Raw genomic sequence first — 25894 nt, 5'->3', positions numbered from 1 at the left:
CATGCTTGCAAACAACCGAAGCATGGCAAGTTAGCCCAGCCTCTCCCCTCCTTATAGCATTTAAAGCTACAGACACAGAAATGGCACGTCCTAAGGAAAGCTCATTGTGGGACTGCTCGTAGTGGCTGTAATTCTGCACCAAGGCTGAATTTTGGGAAAGAGACTTCGGATACAGTTAGGGGACCACTAAGGCCTATATAAAAGCATCCAAAAACAGCATTCCACCTTTAATTGTATTACAATGAAAGATTAATGTTGGCAAAACAAGATTTTATTGTGTGATCAATATATTTCAATCTTGAATCTTTGAACTGTCACGGAGAAAAAAACTGCAAAACCCACTTTCGCAGCTCAAGTCACGTGATTCCTCGTCACATTCGGAGCTGTCTCTGGCGGAAGTCCGCCATTTTGTCTACAGCTGTGTTTCGTCTATCATTTCGGGGCGAGGAGAACGTTGTTGTGTAAATGATCAGTTTTCCACTGACAAAATGTCGAAACTGTATGTGTTTAGAGAATTTATCAGTGAGATATTATCAACGGCAGCTTTGGAGATTTTCGGAGGGGTTGAAAAAACGTTAATTGAGTATAAAGAAGAAATCTCTCGTTCCGAGGAGGAGAGAAAGCGGCTACAACGGCTGTTGAACGTTGTTACTCAACCCAATATTGCAGGTTTGTTATCTATACTTTAATGTTATAATCTGCTTTGTCTAGAATCGTTCCGTCTGATATGAAGTAGCCTAACCAGAATAGTGATCATTTTTGTGTTGCTTTCCGTCCCTGTGTTGGTGTAATGACACACCTGAAAACGGATGAATGCCTTGCTTACATGAGAATATTTTAAACATTTTTTAGTAAGAACGCACGATTGTCAAGACTCACTAGGACAACATTACATGAAACAGATACATGCTTTACAAAAACGTTAATTTATTGGTCTCTACCACACGAAACAGTCACCCTAGTAGCCTACACATTTGCCACTGCTTTAAAGATCCTGTAAAGTGGAATTGAAAACGAGTTTTAAGTTCACCACACCACAGAAGAATGTGTTATTAACTACCCATCCAAATTCGAATGAAAAAAACCCACTGACAAGTATGTTAAATTAGGCTTTGTAATCGTGAGTCTCTGCTTGAGACTGGGGGGGGCGTGTCGCCTGAGGGAGCTGAAGCTCCGCCCCTCGCTGCCTACCTACCACCCAGATAATGGACGCTACGTCAAGCCGAACAAAACAGTATAGAATTAGAATGTATTTGTTCAATGAGTGAAACATACAGATGCATATAAATGAAATGTTCTCCTGAGCTGTAACACAGGAGTAAAAATGGACACCAGTGACAGCAGACAGTGAGCTCTCCAACTATTTCTAGCACATTAGCTACCATCAAAATACCATCATTCTACACCGAGTAGCCTAATATCAAGTTAACGATGTGCACTAACTCATAGCAGAGATACCTCTGGAAAAGTTATCTAGTATAATTATAACAAGCACACAGAACTGAGTGATGAACTGCTGGCGGCGGTGGATGGTCCAGGTGCGACCGGAGGAGGAACGGCCGGGAGGGTGATGCTCGGTACGGCTCCGCGCTGCAAGAGAAGCCGTGTGTCCCTGAACCCCGTCTGTCTCTGGTCCATGTTAAAACTATCCGCCGTGAAATGGTCACTGCAGAGGCGGCTGTTGGAGTTTATCTGAAGCTTTCCATCAGCGTGGCTCTTCACAAAATCAATCAACCTATTTTTCCTTTCCTCATCAATAGGGAAATTAAATAGCGTTGCAGCGCAGCTGAAGTTCTTGCATCCAGGGAAGATGCAGTTGAGGGTGGAGGGAGACATCCTGAACCTAGCTAGCTAGCTGATGTAGGCTACAATAACAGTACAGCAGGAGGAGCCATTCAGTGATCTAACGTAGATGGGTCAAAAGGACATAGATAGGTAATTTTTTTGGCTCCGCCCATTAAAACCTGATCTGAAAACGGAAGAGAAACTGTTCTACGGTCTTACTCCACATTTCAGTGCAACAAAGTTTTCGCGCTGTGCACATGCTTTCAGGAACTAATTTCTCATGTATATAATGTACTGAGAAGCAAATCATGGAATTTGCTTTACAGGATCTTTAATAGCTCTAACTAGGGATGGGCGAATGATGCCTTGTGAAGATTTGGTGGTTTCTTCCGGATTGTGCCGGCCCAAAGAGCCAAACTATCGGCGCATTGAAAATGAACAGCGTCATCTAGCAGCCGTTTAAAGTGGAACTGAACTGATTTATGAAGTACGGCTCATATTATTATTAAAATAAGATCACAAAACTTTATCTGACAACTAAAAGAGCAAAATGTTTTATTTGTTAATAAAAACGTTTTAAACTTTACTACTTAACTACAGGGCGCGACCATCTTTGAATCGTAATGTATGTGACGTTACGAGAATGGTTAGGTACTGTGACTGACAGCTGCTAGCAGTTATCAAGATTGACATGGACAGATTGTCAGGGAGAACACAGAGATAGAAATGGCTTCAAACGAACCAGCTAAAACAAGGTGCAAAGTAGGATCTTATTGTATAGCCCCAGATTGTACAAACAAATTTTACAAGACAGAAGTCATTCACTATCATGTCCTACCCAAGTGGCAACCGGTTTTACGAAAATGGCTTGTAGCTATAAAGCGCCAAAGCCCACCAGTTGGCCCCGGATTCAGAGTTTGCAGTGATCACTTTACAGAAGTGGATTATATTTTTAAACATACGTTACATAGGCTACACACACTGGCGTTTTTGACATAGCTAGCTCTAGCTCCTTAATTCACAGATATGATTGTAGCCTAATAACGCACAAAGCTAGCTCCATAACGTTTCCTACACTGTAGTTTGTTATGTTTAACCTAGCGAACAAGTTATCAACTCAACCAGTGAGCATGTTTCACACAACTTGAAGGTTACTAGTAACTGAAACTTACCAGCTATTTATAGGGCGCTCCAAACTTTCCAGTTCAAGACTTTTATTGTCAGATGCACAGAACAACACAGGGTCAGACTGAGCACTGAAACTCTTAGGACAAGACAATGCAAGACAACCTGGCATAGCATGACATATAAGTACTCAGATCATAGGTTACACCTATGATAAGCTAACATATAATAAAAAGTATTTCTCTTCACACAGCATGGGGAAGAGCCTGTGCTCAATGATGAACGATCATTTTGGTGGACCACCAACACCCAGGTCATGCTGGTCTGCCTCTTTGATCAGATCGATTCTGTCTCTGTTGGCATTGTCGTGCAGTTACCACAAGTACAAGTAAACCACTCGGTGTTGTTTAACCTGTCAGTGTTAACTATATTTTATATTTTATCTTCCGACAAAACCACATCTTCTGCATCATATGGAACAACTGCGGCCCTGCGGGAACTTAATTACGTATTGGTTCGAAAGCATACGCCATGGGAGGAACAGGGATAGGTATGATGGGTCAATCTTCTTAAATTTTTATTGCAGTTTGGCGGGTTGAAATTGAGCGCAACCATTCTCGTGACGTCAGCTGTATACATCATTTAAACATGGCGGCGCCCGGTTCTTTTTAAGTACATAATTTACACACTACAGATTTCAATTATTTATAGAATATGGCATACAGTTGTATGTTATATATTTTTTTATGTCATTAAATGTATATACTATTATAATATCACTGTCTAATCGCAATTCTTGTACCATTTGTATTTTTTTTTATATTTGTATTTTTATATTGTAAATTACTGCAACTTATATTTTATTTTGTATTTTATTGTATAGTTTATTTTAATCTAATTCCACTTAGTATTACTAGTTATGTACCCTTAGTATAGTTAGTCCTCATATTTACATTTTAGATTCCTATATGTTTAATGTTTGCACCTACCTGATAAAGCAAATTCCTTGTCTGTGCAAACTTTCATGGCGAATAAAACCAATTCTGATTCTGATTCAGTTCCACTTTAAACTGGCTGAATGAGGCGTAGTGGTTGTCTCCGACGGTAGACTACCCTACGTTATTTAATATTTTAATTAAGGCTACATGTGTTCATTTTGATCTGATATTAGTGCTCACACATTAAAATGTTGTGATACATCTGTAGGCCGTTAGAATTGTCATTTTCTCACAGTAAAAGTTAAAGAATATCGTCCGAGGTGCCCTGCACTGGGGCGCGAACTCGGGTTCCAAACTCGCGTTAACAACATGTCGTCAAACATCGATTTAACCAGAAAAGCTGTTACTTTTTGATGCTGGTGGACGGTCTTTATACGATACGGTCTTTATATCAATTAAACTAGATTACACTGATTTGTTTCTTATTCTTAACATTTGTGATATGTAGGCCTATTGTGAACTGGGGGGACTTTATTATTACTAATTATTATTACTGTGACAATGTTGCCGAATCATCAACATTTGTTTTCTGGGCACTGTATAGACCTACCTAGTCCTATCATGTTACGTTTCATTTCAATAAAATACCACAACACTCAAGTGCACAGATTTATAATTATTACAATACGGATTTGGCTAAATAATAATGACCGATGGAAGAAACTCGAGCGATGCCTGGTGCTGCTTCTCTGGTATTTGTCTTTAACAAGAAGCGGTGGCTTCGTTCCCTCTATGGCTCTGGTTCAGAAGAGCGGCAAAACTTCAAACCAGTTTGTGACGTTTGAAGCATTGAATGTCATCTATCACGTGGTTTTCGTAATTTTATACAATTTCCAAAACATTTTTTCGAAACTGCGTATTCAGGGAGTCAGGTGGCTAAGCGGTTAGGGAATCGGGCTAGTAATAAGAAGGTTGCCGGTTCGATTCCCCGCCGTGCAAAATGATGTTGTGTCTTTGGGCAAGGCACTTCACCCTACTTGCCTCGGGGGAATGTCCCTGTACTTACTGTAAGTCGCTCTGGATAAGAGCGTCTGATAAATGACTAAATGTAATGTATTGGTTTTGCGACACAAGCATCGATGCGACAGTGCCATACGTCCCATCCCTAGTTACAACCTTTAGCTCTACATCCCAATCCAAATACTTTTCTGCCCGACTTTGTTCACTGTCAGTTCTGTTGTGGCACTTCCTACACGATACATTTAACAAGCACTCTTACCGTCTCCATAATTCAATAAATGTATCCTCCGTTTCTCCTGGCCCCCGTGTGCGAGATGCAAAGGTTTGCTTGTTGCTAGGCTACGGTTTGTGACGCTTCCCCTGTCCGTCAGTTGGCGATTTTGGGCTTCAGCTCAACATTCAATCGTTGCTACTTTCTTAGCTTAGTTACAGATCTTTTTTGTTATTATGAAAAGTGCAGTATTTTCCGTTCACTATGACACTATGGGGGGACAAATTTGACTTTTGTGGGTTGCCAACATTTAGTTAATTAGTGGGAAACACTGCTCTTCTGTTCCCAGAAGTCCAGCAGCTCTCTTTCCTGGAGCCCCCAAAGATTAAAGAGGAACAGGAGCTGTGGACCAGTCAGGAGGAAGAGCACCTCCAAGGACTGCAGTCTGAAACTACAGACTCCATGTTCACCAGGGACTCCAACTTGCATATCAGAGCATTTCTCAGTGAGAGGTTAACAACAGCAGCTTCAGAGATTTTCGGGGCCATTGAAATAACATTTGCTGAGTACCAAGAAGAAATCTCTCGTTCTGAGGAGGAGAGGAAGCGGATACAACGGCTGTTTGACATTGTTGCTCAACCTGAGATCAAGCTACACCGAACAGGTTTGATATTCATACATTCATGGTATAATCTGCTGTGTGTAGAATCGTTATGTCATGTAGGAGGGGGGAAGCTAAATTGGAAAAGTGTGGTTGGTGCTGTTGCATCATGACATGGTCCACAGCATTACATTTCATTATAATTTTAGTCTACATTCTTCCTTGTTGACAACGTTAGTCATCCTATCGAGTGATGGTGGAGGGATTGTCAGGAGCATGTTTCTCTTCAGAGGGTTTTAGATGTCAGTTCTCCATACTTCAGCACGTTCCATAAAATAATACAACTAATAGAATGTGGTCTATCAACCAGACTGTCCTTTACGAAAGGCTGCATCTGTTTTATCGCCTCTCCTGTCACCTGTACAACATTAAAGGTCGAGCTCTCAACTAGTATAAAGTATTTGTGTCTATGTTGTGTAGCATGGTAAGTCTGGTTTTGTTTTAATTAATTGGTCATGTTTTTCTACCAAACATACATGTTTTGTTTAGCGAGTTGAGTAACGAATGAATGAAGATTACAATAATTTACCTTTCTCTTCTGTCTCCCAGAAGTGCAGCAGCTCTCTCTCCCGGAGCCCCGACAGATTAAAGAGGAACAGGAGCTGTGGACCAGTCAGGAGGAAGAGCAGCTCCAAGGACTGCAGTCTGAAACTACAGACTCCATATTCACTTCTCTCAGTGTGAAACATGATTCGGATCAAGATGGCTCAGTTGAATGTTCACATCTTGACCAAGCTGTCCAAGTGGACAACAGAGAAGGAGACTCTCTACACACCAACACAACTGAGGAGCAAATCAAAGTAGATCCTGAAGAACATAACTATGCAGCACCGCAACCAGGCAGTGACTCTCAGCCCCTCTCTGTTGTAGCTCCAGACTGTCCTGCAGCTCAGAGTTTGGAGGAGGAGGAACATGGAGGAGTGATGCCTTTGCTAGAAACAGTCAAATCAAGCAGAAAAAGAAAGAACATGACTCTTCCCATGGAAGGTACGCCACAGGGAAGCCACGCAGGAGACAAACCTTATCAGTGTCAAGAATGTAACAAAACTTTTAGTTGGAAATCTCGTTTCGTTGTTCACATGAGGACGCACACTGGAGAGAAACCTTATCAGTGTCTAGAATGTACCAAAACTTTTAGTTGGAAATCTCATTTAGTTGTTCACATGAGGACACACACTGGAGAGAAACCTTATCAGTGTCTAGAATGTAAGAAGAGCTTTACTTTGAAGCAAACTTTGCTTAATCATATGACAATACACACAGGAGAAAAACTTTATCAGTGTCCACATTGTGGCAAAAAATTTGTTCAAAAGGGTAGTTTGGTTTTACACATGAAGAGACACACAGGAGAAAAACCTTATAAGTGTCAACATTGTAGCAAACAATTTTTTCAAAAAGGTAATCTGGTTGCACACATGAGGATACACACGGGAGAGAAACCATTTCAGTGTCAAGAATGTTACAACACCTTCAGCCGCAAAGATAGTTTGGTATTGCATATGAGAACACACACGGGAGTGAAACCGTATCAATGTCAGGAATGTAGTAAACGCTTCATTTGCAAGGTTAACATGGTTACACACTTGAGGACACACTATGCAGGAAAATCATATCAGTGTTTGGAATGTAACCAAAGATTTCGTCTAAAGTACAATTTTGTTGAACACATGAGGACACACAAGGGAGAGGAACAGGAGCTGTGGACCAGTCAGGAGGAAGAGAAGCTCCAAGGACTGCAGTCTCAAACTACAGACTCCATATTCACTTCTCTCAGTGTGAAACATGATTCGGATCAAGAGGGCTCAGTTGAATGTTCACATTTTGACCAAGCTGTCCAAGTGGACAACAGAGAAGGAGACTCTCTACCCAGCAACACAACTGAGGAGCAAATCAAAGCAGATCCTGAAGAACATAACTATGCAGCACCAGAACCAGGCAGTGACTTTCAGCCCCTCTCTGTTGTAGCTGCAGACTGTCCTGCAGCTACAAGTACAGCTCAGAGTTTGGAGAAGGAGGAACATGGAGGAGTGATGCCTTTGCTAGAAACAGTCAAATCAAGCAGAAAAAGAAAGAATAAGAACATGACTCTGCCAATGGAAGGTACTCCACAGGGAAGTCACACAGGAGAGAAACCTTATCAGTGTCTAGAATGTAACAATGTTTTTAGTCATAAAGCTACTTTGAGTGTTCATATGAGGACTCACACAGGAGAGAAACTTTTTCAGTGTCCACATTGTAGCAAACGTTTTCCTAGTAAGGCTAACCTGGTTGAACACATGAGGACACACACAGAACAAAAAACATTTACTTTTAATGGGTATCTGGCTAATCACATCAGGACACACACGGGAGAGGAACAGGAGATGTGGACCAGTCAGGAGGAAGAGCAGCTCCAAGGACTGAAGTCTGAAACTACAGATCCCATATTAACTTCTCTCAGTGTGAAACATGACTGTGATCAGGAGAGCTCCTCTGAATGTTCACATCTTGACCAAACTGTTAAAGTGGAGAACAGAGAAGGAGACTCTTTACCCAGCAACACAACTGAGGAGCAAATTAAAGCAGAGCCTGATGAACAAGACTCTGCAGCACCAGAACCAGGCAGTGACTCTCAGCCCCTCTCTGTTGTAGCTGCAGACTGTCCTGCAGCTCAGAGTTTGGAGGAGGAGGGACATGGAGGAGTGATGCCTTTGCTAGAAACAGTCAAATCAAGCAGAAAAATAAAGAAAAAGAACATGAATCTGCCCATGGAAAATACTCCACAGGGAAGTCACACAGGAGAGAAACCTTATCAGTGTCTAGAATGTAACACAACCTTTAGTTGGAAATCTCGTTTCCTTGTTCACATGAGGACGCACACTGGAGAGAAACCTTATCAGTGTCTAGAATGTAACAGAACTTTTAATTGGAACTCTCATTTCCTTGTTCACATGAGGACGCACACTAGAGAAAAACCTTATCAGTGTCTAGAATGTAAGAAGAGCTTTACTTTCAAGCGTTCTTTGCTTCATCATATGATAATACACACTGGAGAGAAACCATTTCAGTGTCCAGAATGTAACAAAGCTTTTGGTCCTAAAGCTGCTTTGGTTGTTCACATGAGGACTCACACAGGAGAGAAACCTTTTCAGTGTCCACATTGTAGCAAACATTTTGCTAGTAGGGGTAGTGTGGTTAAACACATGAGGACTCACACAGGAGAGAAACCTTTTCAATGTCAACAATGTAACAAACGATTTGCTCAGAAAGTTAGTCTTGTTTGTCACATGAGAACACACACAGGAGAGAAACCTTTTCAGTGTCAACAATGTAACAAACAATTTTCTCAGAAATGTAATTTTGTTAGTCACATGAGAAAACACACAGGTCACAAACCTTTTCAGTGTCAACAATGTAACATAACTTTTAGTAAGAAAGGCACTTTGACTAGACATTTGAGGAAACACCCAAGAAAGAAACCTCATAAGTGTCAGGAATGTAACAAAACATTTCGCCTAAGGAATCAATTGTATCATCATGAGAGAACACATAACGTGCATATCAGACACAAACCATATTGTTGTCAACATTGTAGCAGAGGCTTTGGGTCCAACAGTGCTCTGGTTGTACACATGAGGATGCACACAGGAGAGAAACCTTTTCAGTGTCCACACTGTAACCAGACTTTTAGTCAAAAAGGTAATCTGACCACACATATGAGGAAACACAAAGGCGAGATGCATATCGATGTCAGATATGTAAGAACTTTCAGTTGAAGGTATTAGTTGGTTATTCATATGAGTACATACAGAAAAGAAGCCATATAAGTGTCAAGAATGTAAAAACATTTCAAAAGAAATGTACTCTGATTTAGTGCTTTACTCTAATTCTGGTTATCTGGTTAATAAAATATATTTTTTAACCTTTTGAAACTTTTTTTCACATACACAGTGAGAGGAGAGAGGAGTGTGGAGATGAGAACAGACAAGCCTAAAACTGAGTAAAAGAGAGCAGAGTGCAGCATAGTATAGTCGGGTCCTCATCAATGATGCAAACTTTATTTTAGAATAGTTTCTGGAAAATATTTAGGCAACCTTTCAGAACTTTTTTCATACATGAAGTGAAAGGAGAGGAGAACAGAAGTGTAGAACATACAATAGAGTACAGTAAAGTCCTCAACAAGTACTCATCAATGATGCAAACCATTTTTCGAAAATATTGTTTAAACCTTGCTAAACGTTTTTTTCTGAGAACTTTTCAACCTTCCAAAACTTTTTTTCTAAACTTTTTTCTAAAATATAGTTTCAAACTTTTTTTTCACATACACAGTGAATGGAAACAAGGAGGGGAGTGTGGAGATGAGAAAAGAGAAGCCTAAAGCAGATCAGAGGACGGTAGAATAGGGCTGGGCGGTATGGCCCAAAATGTTTATCACAATATAATTCGTAAGCACTGACGGTAACGGTATATATCACGATATATTAGTTATTCTTAAAATCTCATGACAATGCAATCCGCACCGCAGCGGCTAATCTACCGCAGTCGGACGTATTTGGATTGGGTAACTCAGGTGTGTCGCATGAGTTGAATTTTCCGACTATAGCGTTCAACAGTAGCCTATGTTTATGGGATCGCAAGAAAACTCTTAAATATTTGTAGTGAGTTAGCTATAAACAATTATTACATGGCTGAATACTCGATTCTGTTGGCCTACAATAAACATTTCACAATTCTAACCAACCTGGCATTATATTTGTTAAACGCATTCTGGTAGATTGTTCATATTCGCACACATGCATGGCTTTCAGGTGGTGAAAAAGATTGCTAGTGTTTCCACCTTTGGCTAGCATAATTCGACAACACAACTTACAGAGTAGGCCACCGTCCATGCTTAAATGTTTTAGTAAAAGATACAAATTTGAACAAGCCCACTAGGCTGTATCACTTGACTTATATTTTATACCAAACAGAAAAACACTTTACTTAATACATTTATTAATATATAGTGATATCCATGATATGGCAAAATCCATATCATGGCACAACGCCATACTGGTATTTGCATTCATACCGGTATACCACCCACTCTTACAGTAAAGTATAGTAGAGTCCTCATCAAGTACTCCTCGACTATGTAAACTTTTTTTTCGAAACTGTTGTTTCAACATTTTACAACTTAAAAAAAAAAAGTTTTGGGAAAAAATATTTGATGATATTTGATTTGATATTTGAAATATATTTGTTTTACCTTTTTCACAAAGAAACAACACAAAAACGTTGGGGGGGGGGGGGTCTGAGACAAAAAATAGGTCCTGGACTTTGATCCAAACCTGCCCACCAGAACCGGCCCCAGTATACGCCACCACAGCTGCCCTGTTAATGCATGCACATTCTGTGTTTGATGTGATGCTAGTTCGGGAGTTCGATAGCTAATGCGAGAACATTTTTGGGACTTTATTTGAGCGCAAAATAGTTTTTGAGCTTTGTGTAAAATAAACAGCCGTTTTTCAATTGGTAAAACCTTGTCTAGTGAAGGTGATGTCTTTTTGTCTCTTAATTTTTCATCCCCACTCTTACTTTTCTTAGCCTGGTTTTCCATCGTTATTCTCCTCCCGGTGCTCCCGATGGCTAGTCCGCTACTGCGGTGGCTGTGCCGCGGTGGTGGATTTTCAAGTCATATTATTTTAAATTCTCGTGCTGTCAGGGGGTGCTGCAGCACCCTCAGCACCCCTAGTTCCCGCGGCCATGGGTAAATACAACAGACTTTTTCTTTCAGTGTACCAAGATCTTACCCACCCAAAATTAGCAGTTAAGTCTGGTCAACTATAACCAGCATTATCGAAACTTCTCATCACTACGGAACTACAATCGTTTTTTCCATGTATGTCACGGAGAAAAAAACTACAAAACCCACTTTCACAGCTCAAGTCACGTGATTCTTCGTCACAGTCGCATCTGCCTCTTACGGAATTCCGCCATTTTGACTGCAGCTGTTTTTCGTCTGTCATTTCGGAGCGAGGAGAATCAGGAGCTAATTGCTAACGTTGTTGTGTAAATTATCATTTTTCCACTGCCAAAATGTCGAAACTGTATGTGTTTAGAGAATTTATCAGTGAGATATTATCAACGGCAGCTTTGGAGATTTTCGGAGTAGTTGAAAAAACGCTTATTGAGTACAAAGAAGAAATCTCTCGTTCTGAGGAGGAGAGAAAGCGGCTACAACGGCTGTTGAACGTTGTTACTCAACCCAATATTGCAGGTTTGTTATCTACACTTTAATATAATAACCTACTTTGTCAAGACTCAACATCACAAACAAGTTAATTTATTTGTCTTCACCACACGAAACAGTCACCCGACTAGCTCTTAGTAGCTATTTGCCCCTGCTTTATGTTACTCAGCTCTAGCAATTTAACCTAGCTCTAACCTTTAGCTCTACATCCCAATCCAAATACTTTTCTGCCCGACTTTGTTCACTGTCAGTTCTGTTGTGGCACTTCCTACACGATACATTTAACAAGCACTCTTACCGTTTCCATAATTCAATAAATGTATCCTCCGTTTCTCCTGTCCCCCGTGTGCGAGATACAAAGGTTTGCTTGTTGCTAGGTTACGGTTCGTGACGCTTTCCCTGTCAGTCAGTTCGCGATTGTGGGTTTCAGCTCAACATTCAATCGATGCTACTTTCTTAGTTTAGTTACAGATCTTTTATGTTATTATGAAAAGTGTCCAAGTATTTTCGGTTTATTATGACACTATGGGGTGACAAATTAGACTTTTGTGGGTTGCCAACGTTTAGGTAGTTCATGGGAAACACTGCTCTTATGTTCCCAGAAGTGCAGCAGGTCTCTCTCCTGGAGCCCCCACAGATTAAAGAGGAACAGGAGCTGTGGACCAGTCAGGAGGAAGAGCACCTCCAAGGACTGAAGTCTGAAACTACAGACTCCATATTCACCAGGGACTCTTATCATATCAGAGCATTTCTCAGTGAGAGATTAACAACAACAGCTTCAGAGATTTTTGGGGCTTTTAAAATAACATTTGCTGAGTACCAAGAAGAAATCTCTCGTTCTGAGGAGGAGAGGAAGCGGACACAACGGCTGTTTGACATTGTTGCTCAACCTGAAATCAAGCTACACCGAACAGGTTTGATATTCATACATTCATGGTATAATCTGCTGTGTGTAGAATCGTTATGTCATGTAGGAGGGGGGAAGCTAAATTGGAAAGGTGTGGTTGGTGCTGGTGCATCATGACATGGTCCACAGTATGGCTGAACGATTTTGGAAAAAATGATAATTGTGATTATTTTTTACCAATATTGCATTTGCGATTATTTATGCAATTTTTATGTTCTGTAATATTCAACAGAGACGGACGAATAACTCTATAGTATGACCTATACAGTTATAGATACTACTGATCTCCAGTCAGCAACATAACACACAAAGTTCAGAAAAATTAAGGAAAACATTTGGTGAATCAAAGCTAAACGTAGGCAAATTACATCTGCGTTGCACTTTCTTAACTAAAGCTAGCTAGCACTACCGTTTTGGAGAAAAAAAACTTGCGCTGTGGGGGCCGTCAGAAATATTTAGAACTCACGCATCTAAAGGTGAAATCTTAAAAGAAAAAGAAACACTGTCTGAACATTTCTGATCCAGTCAGTAGCCTAACAGAAACATAATGGCACTGACAGCCATAGTGATCCTACTGTATGTGTATCACCGAGGGGCATCATATCTTTCGTGATGAATGCTGTTACTGCTTGAGCAATTTCGTACATGAATATGGAGTTAGGCTTTGAAAAATTTCGATCAGTGATCCTGTCGGGTGTTATTTGGCTTATTTGACACACTGGTGTTCAGCATTTTAGCTATGCATCGTACATGGCTTTGTGGTGTTTTTTTAGGGCCGAATTAGGTTGGTGGTGTTGCCCCGTGAGGTAGCAACGTTAGCCAGGCAGGTTTTGCACCATACTTGACACTGCGCAGCATCTTTTTTAAAGGAAAAATTGGCAAAGTGTCTGTAGTGTCAGGTTCTGTCTAGCCTGAGGCCATCGTACAGGTCAAGGTAAAGTGTAACGTGCACCAAAGTAAAATCGCAGCCTTTGCGATTACAAAATCTCGTTTTGTCACATTGCGATATAATCGCAAATGCCATTAATCGTTCAGCCCTAGTCCACAGCATTACATTTCATTATAATTTTAGTCGACGGTCTTCCATGTTGACAACGTTAGTCATCCTATCGAGTGATGGTGGAGGGATTGTCAGGAGCATGTTTCTCTTCAGAGGGTTTTAGATGTCAGTTCTCCATACTTCAGCACATTCCATGAAATAATACAACCAACAGAATGCGGTTATTCAACCACACTGTCCTTTACAAAGGCTACATCTGTTTTCTACATTTACATTTAGTCATTTAGCAGACGCTCTTATCCAGAGCGACTTACAGTAAGTACAGGGACATTCCCCCCGAGGCAAGTAGGGTGAAGTGCCTTGCCCAAGGACACAACGTCATTTTTCACAACCGAGAATCGAACCGGCAACCTTCTGATTACTAGCCCGATTCCCTAACCGCTCAGCCACCTGACTCCCACGTTTTCTCACCTCTCCTGTCACCTGTACAACATTAAAGGTCGAGCTCTTAACTAGTATGAAGTATTTGTGTCTATGTTGTGTAGCATCGTAAGTCTGGTTTTGTCTTAATTAATTGGTCATGTTTTACACGTGTTGTACAGGTGTTGTTGAGTATCAGATGAATGAAGATTACAATAATTTTCCTTTCTCTTCTGTCTCCCAGAAGTGCAGCAGCTCTCTCTCCTGGAGCCCCCACAGATTAAAGAGGAACAGGAGCTGTGGACCAGTCAGGAGGAAGAGCACCTCCAAGGACTGCAGTCTGAAACTACAGACTCCATATTCACTTCTCTCAGTGTGAAACATGATTCGGATCAAGATGGCTCAGTTGAATGTTCACATCTTGACCAAGCTGTCCAAGTGGACAACAGAGAAGGAGACTCTCTACCCACCAACACAACTGAGGAGCAAATCAAAGCAGAGCCTCATGTACAAGACTATGCAGCACCAGAACCAGGCAGTGACTCTCAGCCCCTCTCTGTTGTAGCTCCAGACTGTCCTGCAGCTCAGAGTTTGGAGGAACATGGAGGAGTGATGCCCTTGCGAGAGACGATCAATTCAACAATAACACAAGTACATTCAGCTGTTCCAGGGGGAAAGATGCCACAGGCAAGTCCCACAGGAGTGAAAGTACATCAGTGTCAAAAATGTAGTAAGAGATTTAGTATTAAGTCAAATCTTCTTAATCATATGAGGACACACACAGGACAGAAACCTTATCAGTGTCAAGAGTGTAACAAAATATTTAGCTTTAAGTGGTATTTGGTTGACCACATGAGGACACACACAGGAGAGAAACCTTATCAGTGTCAACAGTGTAGAAAACTCTTTACTTTTAAGACTAATCTTGTTGAACACACGAGGACACACACAGGAGAAAAACCTTATCAGTGTCCATATTGTAGCAAACGTTTTGCTAAAAAGGGTGGTCTGGTTGACCACATGAGGACACACACAGGAGAAAAACCTTATCAGTGTCCATATTGTAGCAAACGTTTTGCTAAAAAGGGTGGTCTGGTTAAACATATGAGGACACACACAGGAGAGAAACCATTTCAGTGTCAGGAATGTAACAAAGTATTTACTGAAAATGGGAGTCTGGTTAGACACATGATGATACACACAGGAGATAAACCTTATCAGTGTCAACAGTGTAGCAAATGTTTTACTAAAAAGGGTGGTCTGGTTGAACACACAAGGACAGACACAGGAGAGAAACCATTTCAGTGTCAAGAATGTAACAACACTTTCCGCCGCAAAGATAGTTTGGTTGCGCATATGAGAACACATACAGGAGTGAGGAAGGAGCAGTCCAAGGAGGAAGAGCAGCTCCAAGGACTGCAGTCTCAAACTACAGACTCCATATTCACTTCTTTCAGTGTGAAACATGATTCTGATCAAGAGGGCTCTGTTGAATGTTCACATCTTGACCAAACTGTCCAAGTGGACAACAGAGGAGACTCTCTACCCACCAACACAACTGAGGAGCAAATCAAAGCAGAGCCTCATGTACAAGACTCTGCAGCACCAGAACCAGGCAGTGACTCTCAGCCCCTCTCTGTTGTAGCTGCAGACTGTCCTGCAGCTCAGAGTTTGGAGGAAGAGGAACATGGAGGAGTGCTGCCCTTGCGAGAGACGATCAATTCAACAATAACACAAGTATATTCAGCTGTTCCAGGGGGAAATATGCCACAGGCAAGTCCCACAGGAGTGAAAGTACATCAGTGTCAAAAATGTAGTAAGAGATTTAGTATTGAGTTGAATCTTCTTAATCATATGAGGACACACTCAAGAGATAAACCTTATCAGTGTCAACATTGTAGCAAATGTTTTTCTAAAAAGGGTGGTCTGGTTGAACACATGAGGACACACACAGGAGAGAAACCATTTCAGTGTCAAGAATGTAACAATGCTTTTAGTCATAAAGCTATTTTGGTTGTTCATATGAGGACTCACACAGGAGAAAAACCTTATCAGTGTCCACATTGTAGCAAATGTTTTGCTCAAAAGGGTGGTCTGGTTGAACACATAAGGACACACACAGGACAGAAACCATGTCAGTGTCAAGAGTGTAACAAAACATTTAGCCGTAAGTCATATTTGATTTTGCATATGAGGATACACACAGGAGATAAACCCTATCAGTGTCAACAGTGTGGCAAATGTTTTACTAAAAAGGGTGGTCTGGTTGAACACATGAGGACACACACAGGAGAGAAACCTTATCAGTGTCAACAGTGTAGCAAACTCTTTACTTTTAAGACTAATCTTGTTGAACACATGAGGACACACACAGGAGAAAAACCTTATCAGTGTCCATATTGTAGCAAACGTTTTGCTAAAAAGAGTGGTGTGGTTGACCACATGAGGACACACACAGGAGAAAAACCTTATCAGTGTCCACATTGTAGCAAACGTTTTGTTCAAAAGGGTGGTCTTGTTAAACATATGAGGACTCACACAGGAGAGAAACCATTTCAGTGTCAGGAATGTAACAAAGTATTTACTGAAAATGGGAGTCTGGTTAGACACATGATGATACACACAGGAGATAAACCTTATCAGTGTCAACAGTGTAGTAAATGTTTTTCTAAAAAGGGTGGTCTGGTTGAACACATGAGGACACACACAGGAGAGAAACCATTTCAGTGTCAAGAATGTAACAATGCTTTTAGTCATAAATCTACTTTAGTTGGTCATATGAGGACTCACACAGGAGAAAAACCTTATCAGTGTCCACATTGTAGCAAACGTTTTGCTAAAAATGGTGGTCTGGTTGAACATATGAGGACTCACACAGGAGAGAAACCTTAACCATGTCAACAATTTATAGAACTCCGTGATCACAAATGTAATCTCATTTCGAACAAGAAGATGACACAACCATAGCAGAAACTCTGTCAGACGTTATTCAGACTTTATTAAAGCTTCAAGATATTTAGAGTTGGGGACTCCTCACTCCTGGATTCAAGTCATGTGGAAAAAGCATGGATTTGGGATACAAGCTACTACTTTAGTTTTAGGTGTTTGGGCAAGTTTGAGTTGCAAATAAACTTGTGAACATGATTTCAAGACTCAAGTCCATATATTCATTTTACCTGATTAATATGAATTAGGAATTCCCTTGACAAGGTGAACCACAAACATATGGAGGATCAAATCAGACATAAATATGAATACATAAACATTGGTTCATATATTTACACATAAAAATATTTTCAAGTTAATTATAAACGTATTTACCAATATTCATAGCGTTTGTATGCCCGTTATCATTTCTGCATTTATATCCTTCATTTATTTATTTTGTATGTCATGGATAAAAAAAAAAAAACTTCCGCAGCTCAAGTCACATGATTCCTCGTCGCATTTGGAACTGCCTCTTGCAGAAGGTGACTGCTTGCTGCTGCTTTTTACCTCCTTGCTCTTTCACCTGATCTGCATCCAGTGCTGGTCCCTCCTAGCCTCCTGCCACTAACCCCTGCTCAAGAACCAGCACTGGTCCCAGTTTCCTGCCACCAACCTCCTGCTCTGCATCCATTACTGGTCCCTCGCCACCAACCCAAAACCCTGCCCCCTATCCCTGTTCTGTGAACAGTCCTGGCCCCATCAACAACGGCTCTACGTTTCATTACTGCACAGACTATCAAACAGGTCTGCTTTGGACTTTGAACTGTTCTTCAGTCAAGACTGGACATGCACTAAAAACCTGAGAAATTGCAAAACCACATACACTCAATTCACACACTTATTGGCATTTTGACCATAAGACAAACACCACTAAACTACCTCACATACACCCCTTGGTTCTGTCCTGCTTTAGTTTAGTTTCTGCAGGTTATTCTTGTTTCTCCTGTTTTCTTTGTATTAGCCTAAGCCCTTTTTGTTTTGAGGTGTTAAGCATCTAGATATCCATATATATGTATATATTAGTGCTGTCAAACGATTAAAATATTTAATCGCGATTAATGGCATTAATGTCATAGTTAACTCGCAATTAATCGCACATTTTTATCTATTCTAAATGTCCCTTTATTCCTTTTTGTCCCATTATTTTTTCTAATTTTAATGCTCTTATCAACATGGAAAAGTGGATCGGCTTTCTTGAAAACAACATTGCAATCGCCTGGCTTTGACGAGGGGGCGGAGAATTCGCATCAGCTGTGTGCTTGGCCATCAAGTGGTATTTCAGACTGGACGTGCTGCCATGATAGCTCAGTTCACAACAACAAAACACACAGATCACTTTGGTCTTGTCAATGGAACCATTTGGCAACTTTTTAAAAGTAAAATTTTCATTCAGAATCTTATTGGCATCCATTTCGGCGTCTCGCGCTCGCCATCCACTCAAAACGTAACGTTAGCCTACTACTCTTCAGCCGGCTCGCAAGCCCAAACAAGTGTGTGCGGCATGCCTGTTGTTTTGTTTCCTGTCTAGCTAGATCAGGTGTGGTGTTGTAGTTTCTCTAACATCACTAGTTGTTGCAACAGCATGTGAAAAAAACGACAAATTTTACGCCGTTAAAATTGGTTTGCGTTAACGCCGTTAATAACGCGTTTAACTGACAGCACTAATATGGATATCTAGATACTTAACACCTCAAAACAAAAAGGGCTTAGCATAATACAAATAAAACAGGAGAAACAAGAATAACCTGCAGAAACCAAACCAAAGCAGGACAGAACCAAGGGGTGTATGTGAGGTAGTTTAGTGGTGTTTATCTTATGGTCAAAATTCCAATAAGTGTGTAAATTGAGTGTATGTGATGTTGCAATTCCTTTGTGCATTTTTAGTGCAAGTCCAGTCTTGACTGAAGAACAGCTCAAAGTCCAAAGCAGACCTGTTTGTTAGTCTGTGCAGTAATGAAACATAGAGCAGTTGTTTGTGGGGCCAGGACTGTTTACAGAACAGGGCTAGGGGGCAGGGTTTGGGGTTGGTGGTGGGGACCAATGCAGAGCAGGAGGTTGGGACTAGTACTGGATGCAGAGCAGGATGTTGGGACCAGCAGGAGGTTCAGGACCAGTGGATGCAGAGCAGGAGGTTGGGACCAGCGGGTGGTTCAGGACCAGTGGATGCAGAGCAGGAGGTTGGGACCAGCGGGTGGTTCAGGACCAGTGGATGCAGAGCAGGAGGTTGGGACCAGCGGGTGGTTGGGACCAGTGCTGGATGCAGAGCAGGATGTTGGGACCAGTACTGGATGCAGAGCAGGAGGTTGGGACCAGCGGGTGGTTCAGGACCAGTGGATGCAGAGCAGGAGGTTGGGACCAGTACTGGATGCAGAGCAGGAGGTTGGGACCAGCAGGAGGTTGGGACCAGTACTAGATGCAGAGCAAGAGGTTGGGACCAGCAGGAGGTTCAGGACCAGTGGATGCAGAGCAGGAGGTTGGGACCAGCACTGGATGCAGATCAGGTGAAAGAACGAGGTACAAGGCAGCAGCAAGCAGTCACCAGGTGGGATCTGATTCTCAAGCCATCCCTGGCTACAGCAGGAAGCACATTCAGGGTACCAGGGGTTGTGGAACTGAAAGGCAGGCTGAGAAATAGCTGTTCTACTTTGAGATTTGTGGATGGTCTCGTCAAAATAAACATTGGATATGTCTAAGCATGTAATACAGATAGATGTTCCTACATGTAACTGAATGCAAAAAACTAACAACCATAGCATCAACCCACTAGCTAACAACGTAGGAGAACTCTGACGGCCTTATCAATCATTAATTATAAACTCGCCAACAAATTGCACAAATTGCATTTTGACAAAGCTTGCTACCTAAAGTAGGCCTACCTGTTTTGTTTGATGCCGGCTCATACATGGCTCATACATTTCCGATATAAATGTCAATTTTCGTGGTTGTATATTTCTGAATGCCATGGAAACGCTCAAACTAATGACAATCGATTTTAGACGAGCTCAGTTCATTCGGGAACGTCATTTCCTGAATTTCTATCCGGTGCTTTCCCAAGAACCGGGACCACGTTACTCAGAGGAGGAGAGGATGCCGAATTCTACCATTTTGTCTGCAGCTGTGTTTTTGGAGAGGAGAATCAGAAGCTAATAGCTAACGTTGTTGTGTAAACAATCAGTTTTCCACGGCCAAAATGTCTAAACTAAATGTGTTTAGAGAATGTATCAGTGAGATATTATCAGCGGCAGCTTTGGAGATTTTTGGAGTAGTTGAAAAAACGCTTATTGAGTACAAAGAAGAAATCTCTCGTTCCGAGGAGGAGAGGAAGCGGCTACAAAGGCTGTTGAACGTTGTTACTCAACCCAATATTGCAGGTTCGTTTTCTATACTTTAATGTTAATAATCTGCTTTGTCTAGAATCGTTCCGTCTGATATGAAGTAACCAGGACAGAGTAGTCACTTTTGTGTTGCTTTCTGTCTCCAGGGTTAGTTTAATGTACTGTAACTGTTTTTTTTTTTACTGTAGAACGCATACACAACGCGATGGATAATACTCACTAGGACAACATCTCAAAAAACAGATACAGGCTTTACAAAAATGTTAATTTATGTTTCTACCACACTTAACAGTCAACTTGGTACACATTTGCCACTGCTGTATGCCACGTGCTGAGCAACTGTGCAACACACAACGTTGCAGGTCCTTTATGATGTCATCAAAAGTGTTACTATTTTTGGGTGTGCTTTGCCTTCGGCAAGGGAACAACCTTTGTTCTCTCACATATATATTTATTTATTATTTATTTTCGCCCCCCTAAGGATCAGTCAATATTTGGACTACATACACAACGGCGGTGTCAAAAGGTTCGTCTTGGTAGCGATTGCGTTGGTTGTATTTTTATTTACGTTCAGTTGCATGGTTTAAGTAGAAATTGCGTTTTTGTGGTGAAAAGTGAAGCTAACGGTGGCTAATTTGCTAGCCACAGTCACTGACGTTACTAACGTCACTACGTCACTAACGTCACGAAAACACGCGTGACTACCTGTAGCAGAACATTCGTTTCACATCTGTTAACTTGGGGGATAGCTAGGCTAACTATAGCTTTACTGCAAGGCAGCTGCAGGAACGCCACAAGCAAAGAGGCCAGGGTGCTAACTATTTACTCATTTTACTTTGTGATGTGAAACACAATTATGAAATGTAATGTACAATATTAGCTGATATTATTAACCCTTGTGTTATCTTCGGGTCATTCTGACCCATCAGTCATTGTGACCCACCGTCGTATTGCGACAGATTTACCTCCTACAAAAACAAAGTGAAGCATTTTCTTTTAACTGTCGGGCTGTCTCAGACCCCCCACATTGCAATGGTTAAAAGAAAATAATTTTTATTTGTTTTTGTATTGGGTAAAATTGGGTAAACACAACGGTGGTTCGTTATGAACCTTTGGGTCATGTGACCCGAAGGCAGCACAAGGGTTAAGGAAGTAGGCCCACATCTACTTTTGGAAACGGTAGTCTACTATTTCACTGAAGCATTAGCATCATGACATTAGCCTCTGTTGCCCGGGCAACACATACTACAGTGGTCTATGATGCATCTGTTTTCAATCTTTAACCCTTGTGTTATCTTCGGGTCGTTCTGACCCATCAGTCATTGTGACCCACCGTCGTATTGCGACAACTTTACCGCATACAAAAACAAAGTGAAGCATTTTCTTTTAACCGTTGGGCTGTCTCAGACCCCCCACATTGCCAAGGTTAAAAGAAAATTATTTTTATTTGTTTTTGTATTGGGTAAAATTGGGTAAACACAACGATGGTTCGTTATGAACCTTTGGGTCATGTGACCCGAAGGCAGCACGAGGGTTAAAATAAACATTCCTCACAAATACATTTTCGTTGTAGGATTTATTATGACATTACAAGTAAACGATTTGTGGGTGAAATTATCATTACCTGTGGTTTCAAACCAGTGTTGCTCACTGCAACGCTGTAGCCTACGCGAGACACTACAAAAACATCTACACAGCTGTAGGAAGTCAAACGGCGACAGAACATGTTCGGCACTCCCCTTACTTAAATCAAAAGTCTATCTAACTGCTAACCTTAACTTCATTGCCACAGCCTAAACTTTGTCAATCTGTTCATGAAAATAATTAATTTCAGCCTAAACCGTACAACGGAACGTTAAATCCAATTCAACCAACTCAATCGCTACCAAGACGAACACAGCAGTAGTCTACTGTACTGTAGTAGTACAATTTACCGGGGCAGCTTCTCCACACAGGGATAGCGCACTTTGCGTTGTTACTGTTGTTACTGTTGTTACTTAATGATCGCTACCAGTGAGCTTTTCATGAAAGCGATTTTCCACTAAATAAATGTCAAGCTTATTTACGTTTTTGGGGGCATATTTTCAGTTAGAAGATGGTACTGTTTGAATCGCGATTCAATCTTCTACTGCCGGTAACGTCGTAGAATAATCTTCAAAGGGGGTTCTTTATTCATGAATGAATGCAATGAGTAGGCTAAATGCATGAAAATATCACGAGAAGGGAAAAACTTAAAAGGACGTTTACGTCATAGAGATTAGGTCAATTTTTACACCGGTCTGCCAAATTTATTCGTTTTGATTCAACGATGAGGATGCCTTTTGCAGGGGAAATGAGAAGATCTATTTCATTCTACACTTCACTCGTATTTTCAGTTGTAAATGAGCAGCAAAAAAAAATGCTTTTAAATCTATGTAATCTTTATAAATAATAAGTATGCATTTTTATATAAAATATACAGAAATATCAGTTTTAAAAATGTCATTCAAAAACGGACCCCTGTGCAACCGACGCAAGCAAGCACACCCTACAATTTCCCCAGAAATTGTACCCTCTCTAGTTTTGTTTATTTTGACACTATGGCGTTGACAAATTAGACTTTTGTGGGTTGCCACAGTTTAGGTATTTCATGGGAAACACTGCTCTTCTGTCCCCAGAAGTGCAGCAGGTCTCTCTCCTGGAGCCCCCACAGATTAAAGAGGAACAGGAGCTGTGGACCAGTCAGGAGGAAGAGCAGCTCCAAGGACTGCAGTCTGAAACCACAGACTCCATATTCACTTCTTCCAGTGTGGAACATGACTGGGATCAGGATGGCTCCTCTGAATGTTCACATCTTGTCCAGATTGTTAAAGTGGAGGACAGAGAAGGAGACTCTCTACCCACCAACACAACTGAGGAGCAAATCAAAGCAGATCCTGAAGAACATAACTATGCAGCACCAGAACCAGGCAGTGACTCTCAGTCCCTCTCTTTTGTAGCTCCAGACTGTCCTGCAGCTCAGAGTTTGGAGGAGGAACATGGAGGAGTGATGCTTTTACCGATCAGAACACAAAACAATGAGGCTCTTCCAAAGGACAATAGGCCACAGGGAAGTCACACAGGAAAAACAATACATCAGTTTCAACAATGTAACAACACTTTTACATCTGAATCTCATTTCATTATGCACATGAGAACGCACACAGGAGAGAAACCTTTTCAATGTCAACAATGTAACAGACGATTTGCTCAGAAAGGTTATCTTGTTCGTCACATGAGAACACACACAGGACAGAAACCTTTTCAGTGTCAACAATGTAACAAACAATTTTCCGACAAAGGTAATCTTGTTTGTCACATGAGAACACACACAGGAGAGAAACCTCATCAATGTCAACAATGTAACAAAACTTTTTGTAAGAAATTCCATTTGGCTTTTCATATGAGGGGACACACAGCAGAGAAACCTTTTTCGTGTCAAAAATGTTACAAACAATTTACTGATGAAGGTTATCTTGTTCGTCACATGAAAAGACACCCAGGAGAGAAACCTATCCAGTGTCAACAATGTAACAAAACTTTTGCTAAGAAAGGCACTTTGACTAGTCATATGAGGACACACACAAGAAAGAAAAAGCATAAGTGTGAGGAATGTAACAAAAGATTTCACCATAAGGGTCATTTTGATTTACATGTGAGAACACACGGGGTACAAACCATATCGGTGTCAACATTGTAGCAGAGGCTTTGGTGCCAACAGTGCTCACATGAGGACACACACAGGAGAGAAACCTGTTTAGTGTCCACATTGTAACCAGACTTTTAGTCAAAAAGGTAATCTGGCTACACATGAGGAAACACAAAGGAGAGATGCATATCGATGTCAGACATGTAAGAACTTTCAGTTGAAGGTATTAGTTGGTTATTCATATGATACAGTAAAGAAGCCATATAAGTGTCAAGAATGTAACAACATATTTCAAAAGAAATGTCCTCTGGTTTAGTGCTTTACTCTGAAAGGTTATCTGGTTAAACACACAGGCGATTACTGTCGACAGTGTAACAGAACTCAGTTGGAGTAAATTGGTTCAGAAACTCTGGCAGAAGTCAGACTAAAAAAGTTATTGTTTCAACCTTTCAAAACCTTTTTTTCTAAAGTTTTTGGAAAATATATTTTTAAATCTTTAAAAAAATCATACAAAAACTACAAAAAAGTCTAGTTTCAAAACTTTTTTTGTACCATGTTTTGAATTGACATTACAATACACATTAAAAACACATGTTGAATCATGAACAGAGGTTTGTTGAATGTGAAAACTTTTGTGTGATAGTAACTTTACATCAGACTCGATTTTAAGTGTATTACAATGAATGATTCATGTTGGCAAAACAAGATTTTATTGTGTGATCGATTCGATATACTTATTTCAGGTAAATACAACAGACTTTTTCTTTCAGTGTTCCTAGATTTTACCAACCCAACATCAGTTAAGGCTGGTCAACTATGACAAGCAATCAAGGGCGTAACCATGCATTCTTTGGGGGGGTCGTGTCCCCCCCAATATTGAGAAAATACCAATCTGTCCCCCCCAATATACAGCAGAAAATATGTAAAATATATGTTCTCCTTTTATGAACCCTGTCAATGGATCGGTCTCTTGTTATGTCTTATTTATTTTCAATTTATTTCCATTTGTTAAGAAAAACATAAGTGTGTGAATCTCCCCTCCTAATTGTAGCCTACACTTGTGTGATTTCGTTTGAATCCACCTTGCGTCGTTCTACGTTGTCATTGTTACCTAACACTTGTTCGTCAGTCAGTTGAGCCAAAGAAAGTATACGTCAATTAACTTGTTGGAGAGGAGGTAGAGTAATGGAGGATTTTAGGTTACCTAAAAAGCGGAGAAAATGGACCAGCAGCCAAGCATACACGTTTTTTTTTCAGACAGTAACTTGATACAGAGCTAAATGTGTAAGCAAATAAAACGAGTAGCCTAGCCTCATAAAAGCATGACTCGCAGTTTTTCTGATAAAATGACGTGGTCACAATGCAGGCAGTCTGTACAAATTACACTATTCCTTTATATGTGAATTCAAATGGTCAATGTAATCCTCGAAACCATGTTCTAAATGTGCAAATTTTCATATATAAATATAGAATTGTAGGTAATGCACTTAACAAAAAAAATATATGGGTAAGGGTATTCATTCGGACCCCCCCAATGTCTAAACCATGGTTACGCCCTTGCCAGCAATATAAAAACTTCTCATCAATACGGAACTACAATCGTTTTTTCAGTGCATGTCAAGGAGA

The 25894-nt window shown here is 40.8% G+C and overlaps 1 protein-coding gene across 8 annotated transcripts; it reads left to right on the top strand.

Annotated features, from left to right (window-relative positions):
* Positions 1-448: 448 nt before the first annotated feature.
* Positions 449-24800, top strand: LOC134009028 (zinc finger and SCAN domain-containing protein 2-like). 8 transcript variants are annotated; one of them, XM_062448678.1, is made up of 5 exons: positions 449-669; positions 5429-5743; positions 12554-12865; positions 14523-15958; positions 23618-24800. In XM_062448678.1, exons 1-5 carry the CDS (start codon positions 489-491, stop codon positions 24317-24319), a joined length of 2946 nt encoding a protein of 981 aa, XP_062304662.1. In that variant the 5' UTR covers positions 449-488; the 3' UTR covers positions 24320-24800. The 8 variants fall into 8 exon arrangements, with proteins under 8 accessions (XP_062304662.1, XP_062304659.1, XP_062304656.1 ...); XM_062448675.1 differs by lacking the exons at positions 12554-12865; positions 23618-24800 and having other exon boundaries at positions 14523-17476; XM_062448672.1 differs by lacking the exons at positions 12554-12865; positions 14523-15958; positions 23618-24800 and adding an exon at positions 6290-9631.
* The last annotated feature ends 1094 nt before the right edge of the window (positions 24801-25894 follow it).

The sequence above is a fragment of the Osmerus eperlanus genome, chromosome 22 (genome assembly GCF_963692335.1).
Source record: "Osmerus eperlanus chromosome 22, fOsmEpe2.1, whole genome shotgun sequence".
NCBI lineage: Eukaryota > Metazoa > Chordata > Actinopteri > Osmeriformes > Osmeridae > Osmerus > Osmerus eperlanus.
This window is presented reverse-complemented; position numbering and strand designations above follow the sequence as displayed.

What these genes read in the sequence shown, in the direction of transcription:
- LOC134009028 (XM_062448672.1), top strand. Translation starts at nt 489, where the DNA reads ATGTCGAAACTGTATGTGTTTAGAGAATTTATCAGTGAGATATTATCA. An exon ending in TACTCAACCCAATATTGCAG is followed by an intron (nt 670 to 5,428) that starts GTTTGTTATCTA and finishes TTCTGTTCCCAG; the next exon opens with AAGTCCAGCAGCTCTCTTTC. An exon ending in GATCAAGCTACACCGAACAG is followed by an intron (nt 5,744 to 6,289) that starts GTTTGATATTCA and finishes TCTGTCTCCCAG; the next exon opens with AAGTGCAGCAGCTCTCTCTC.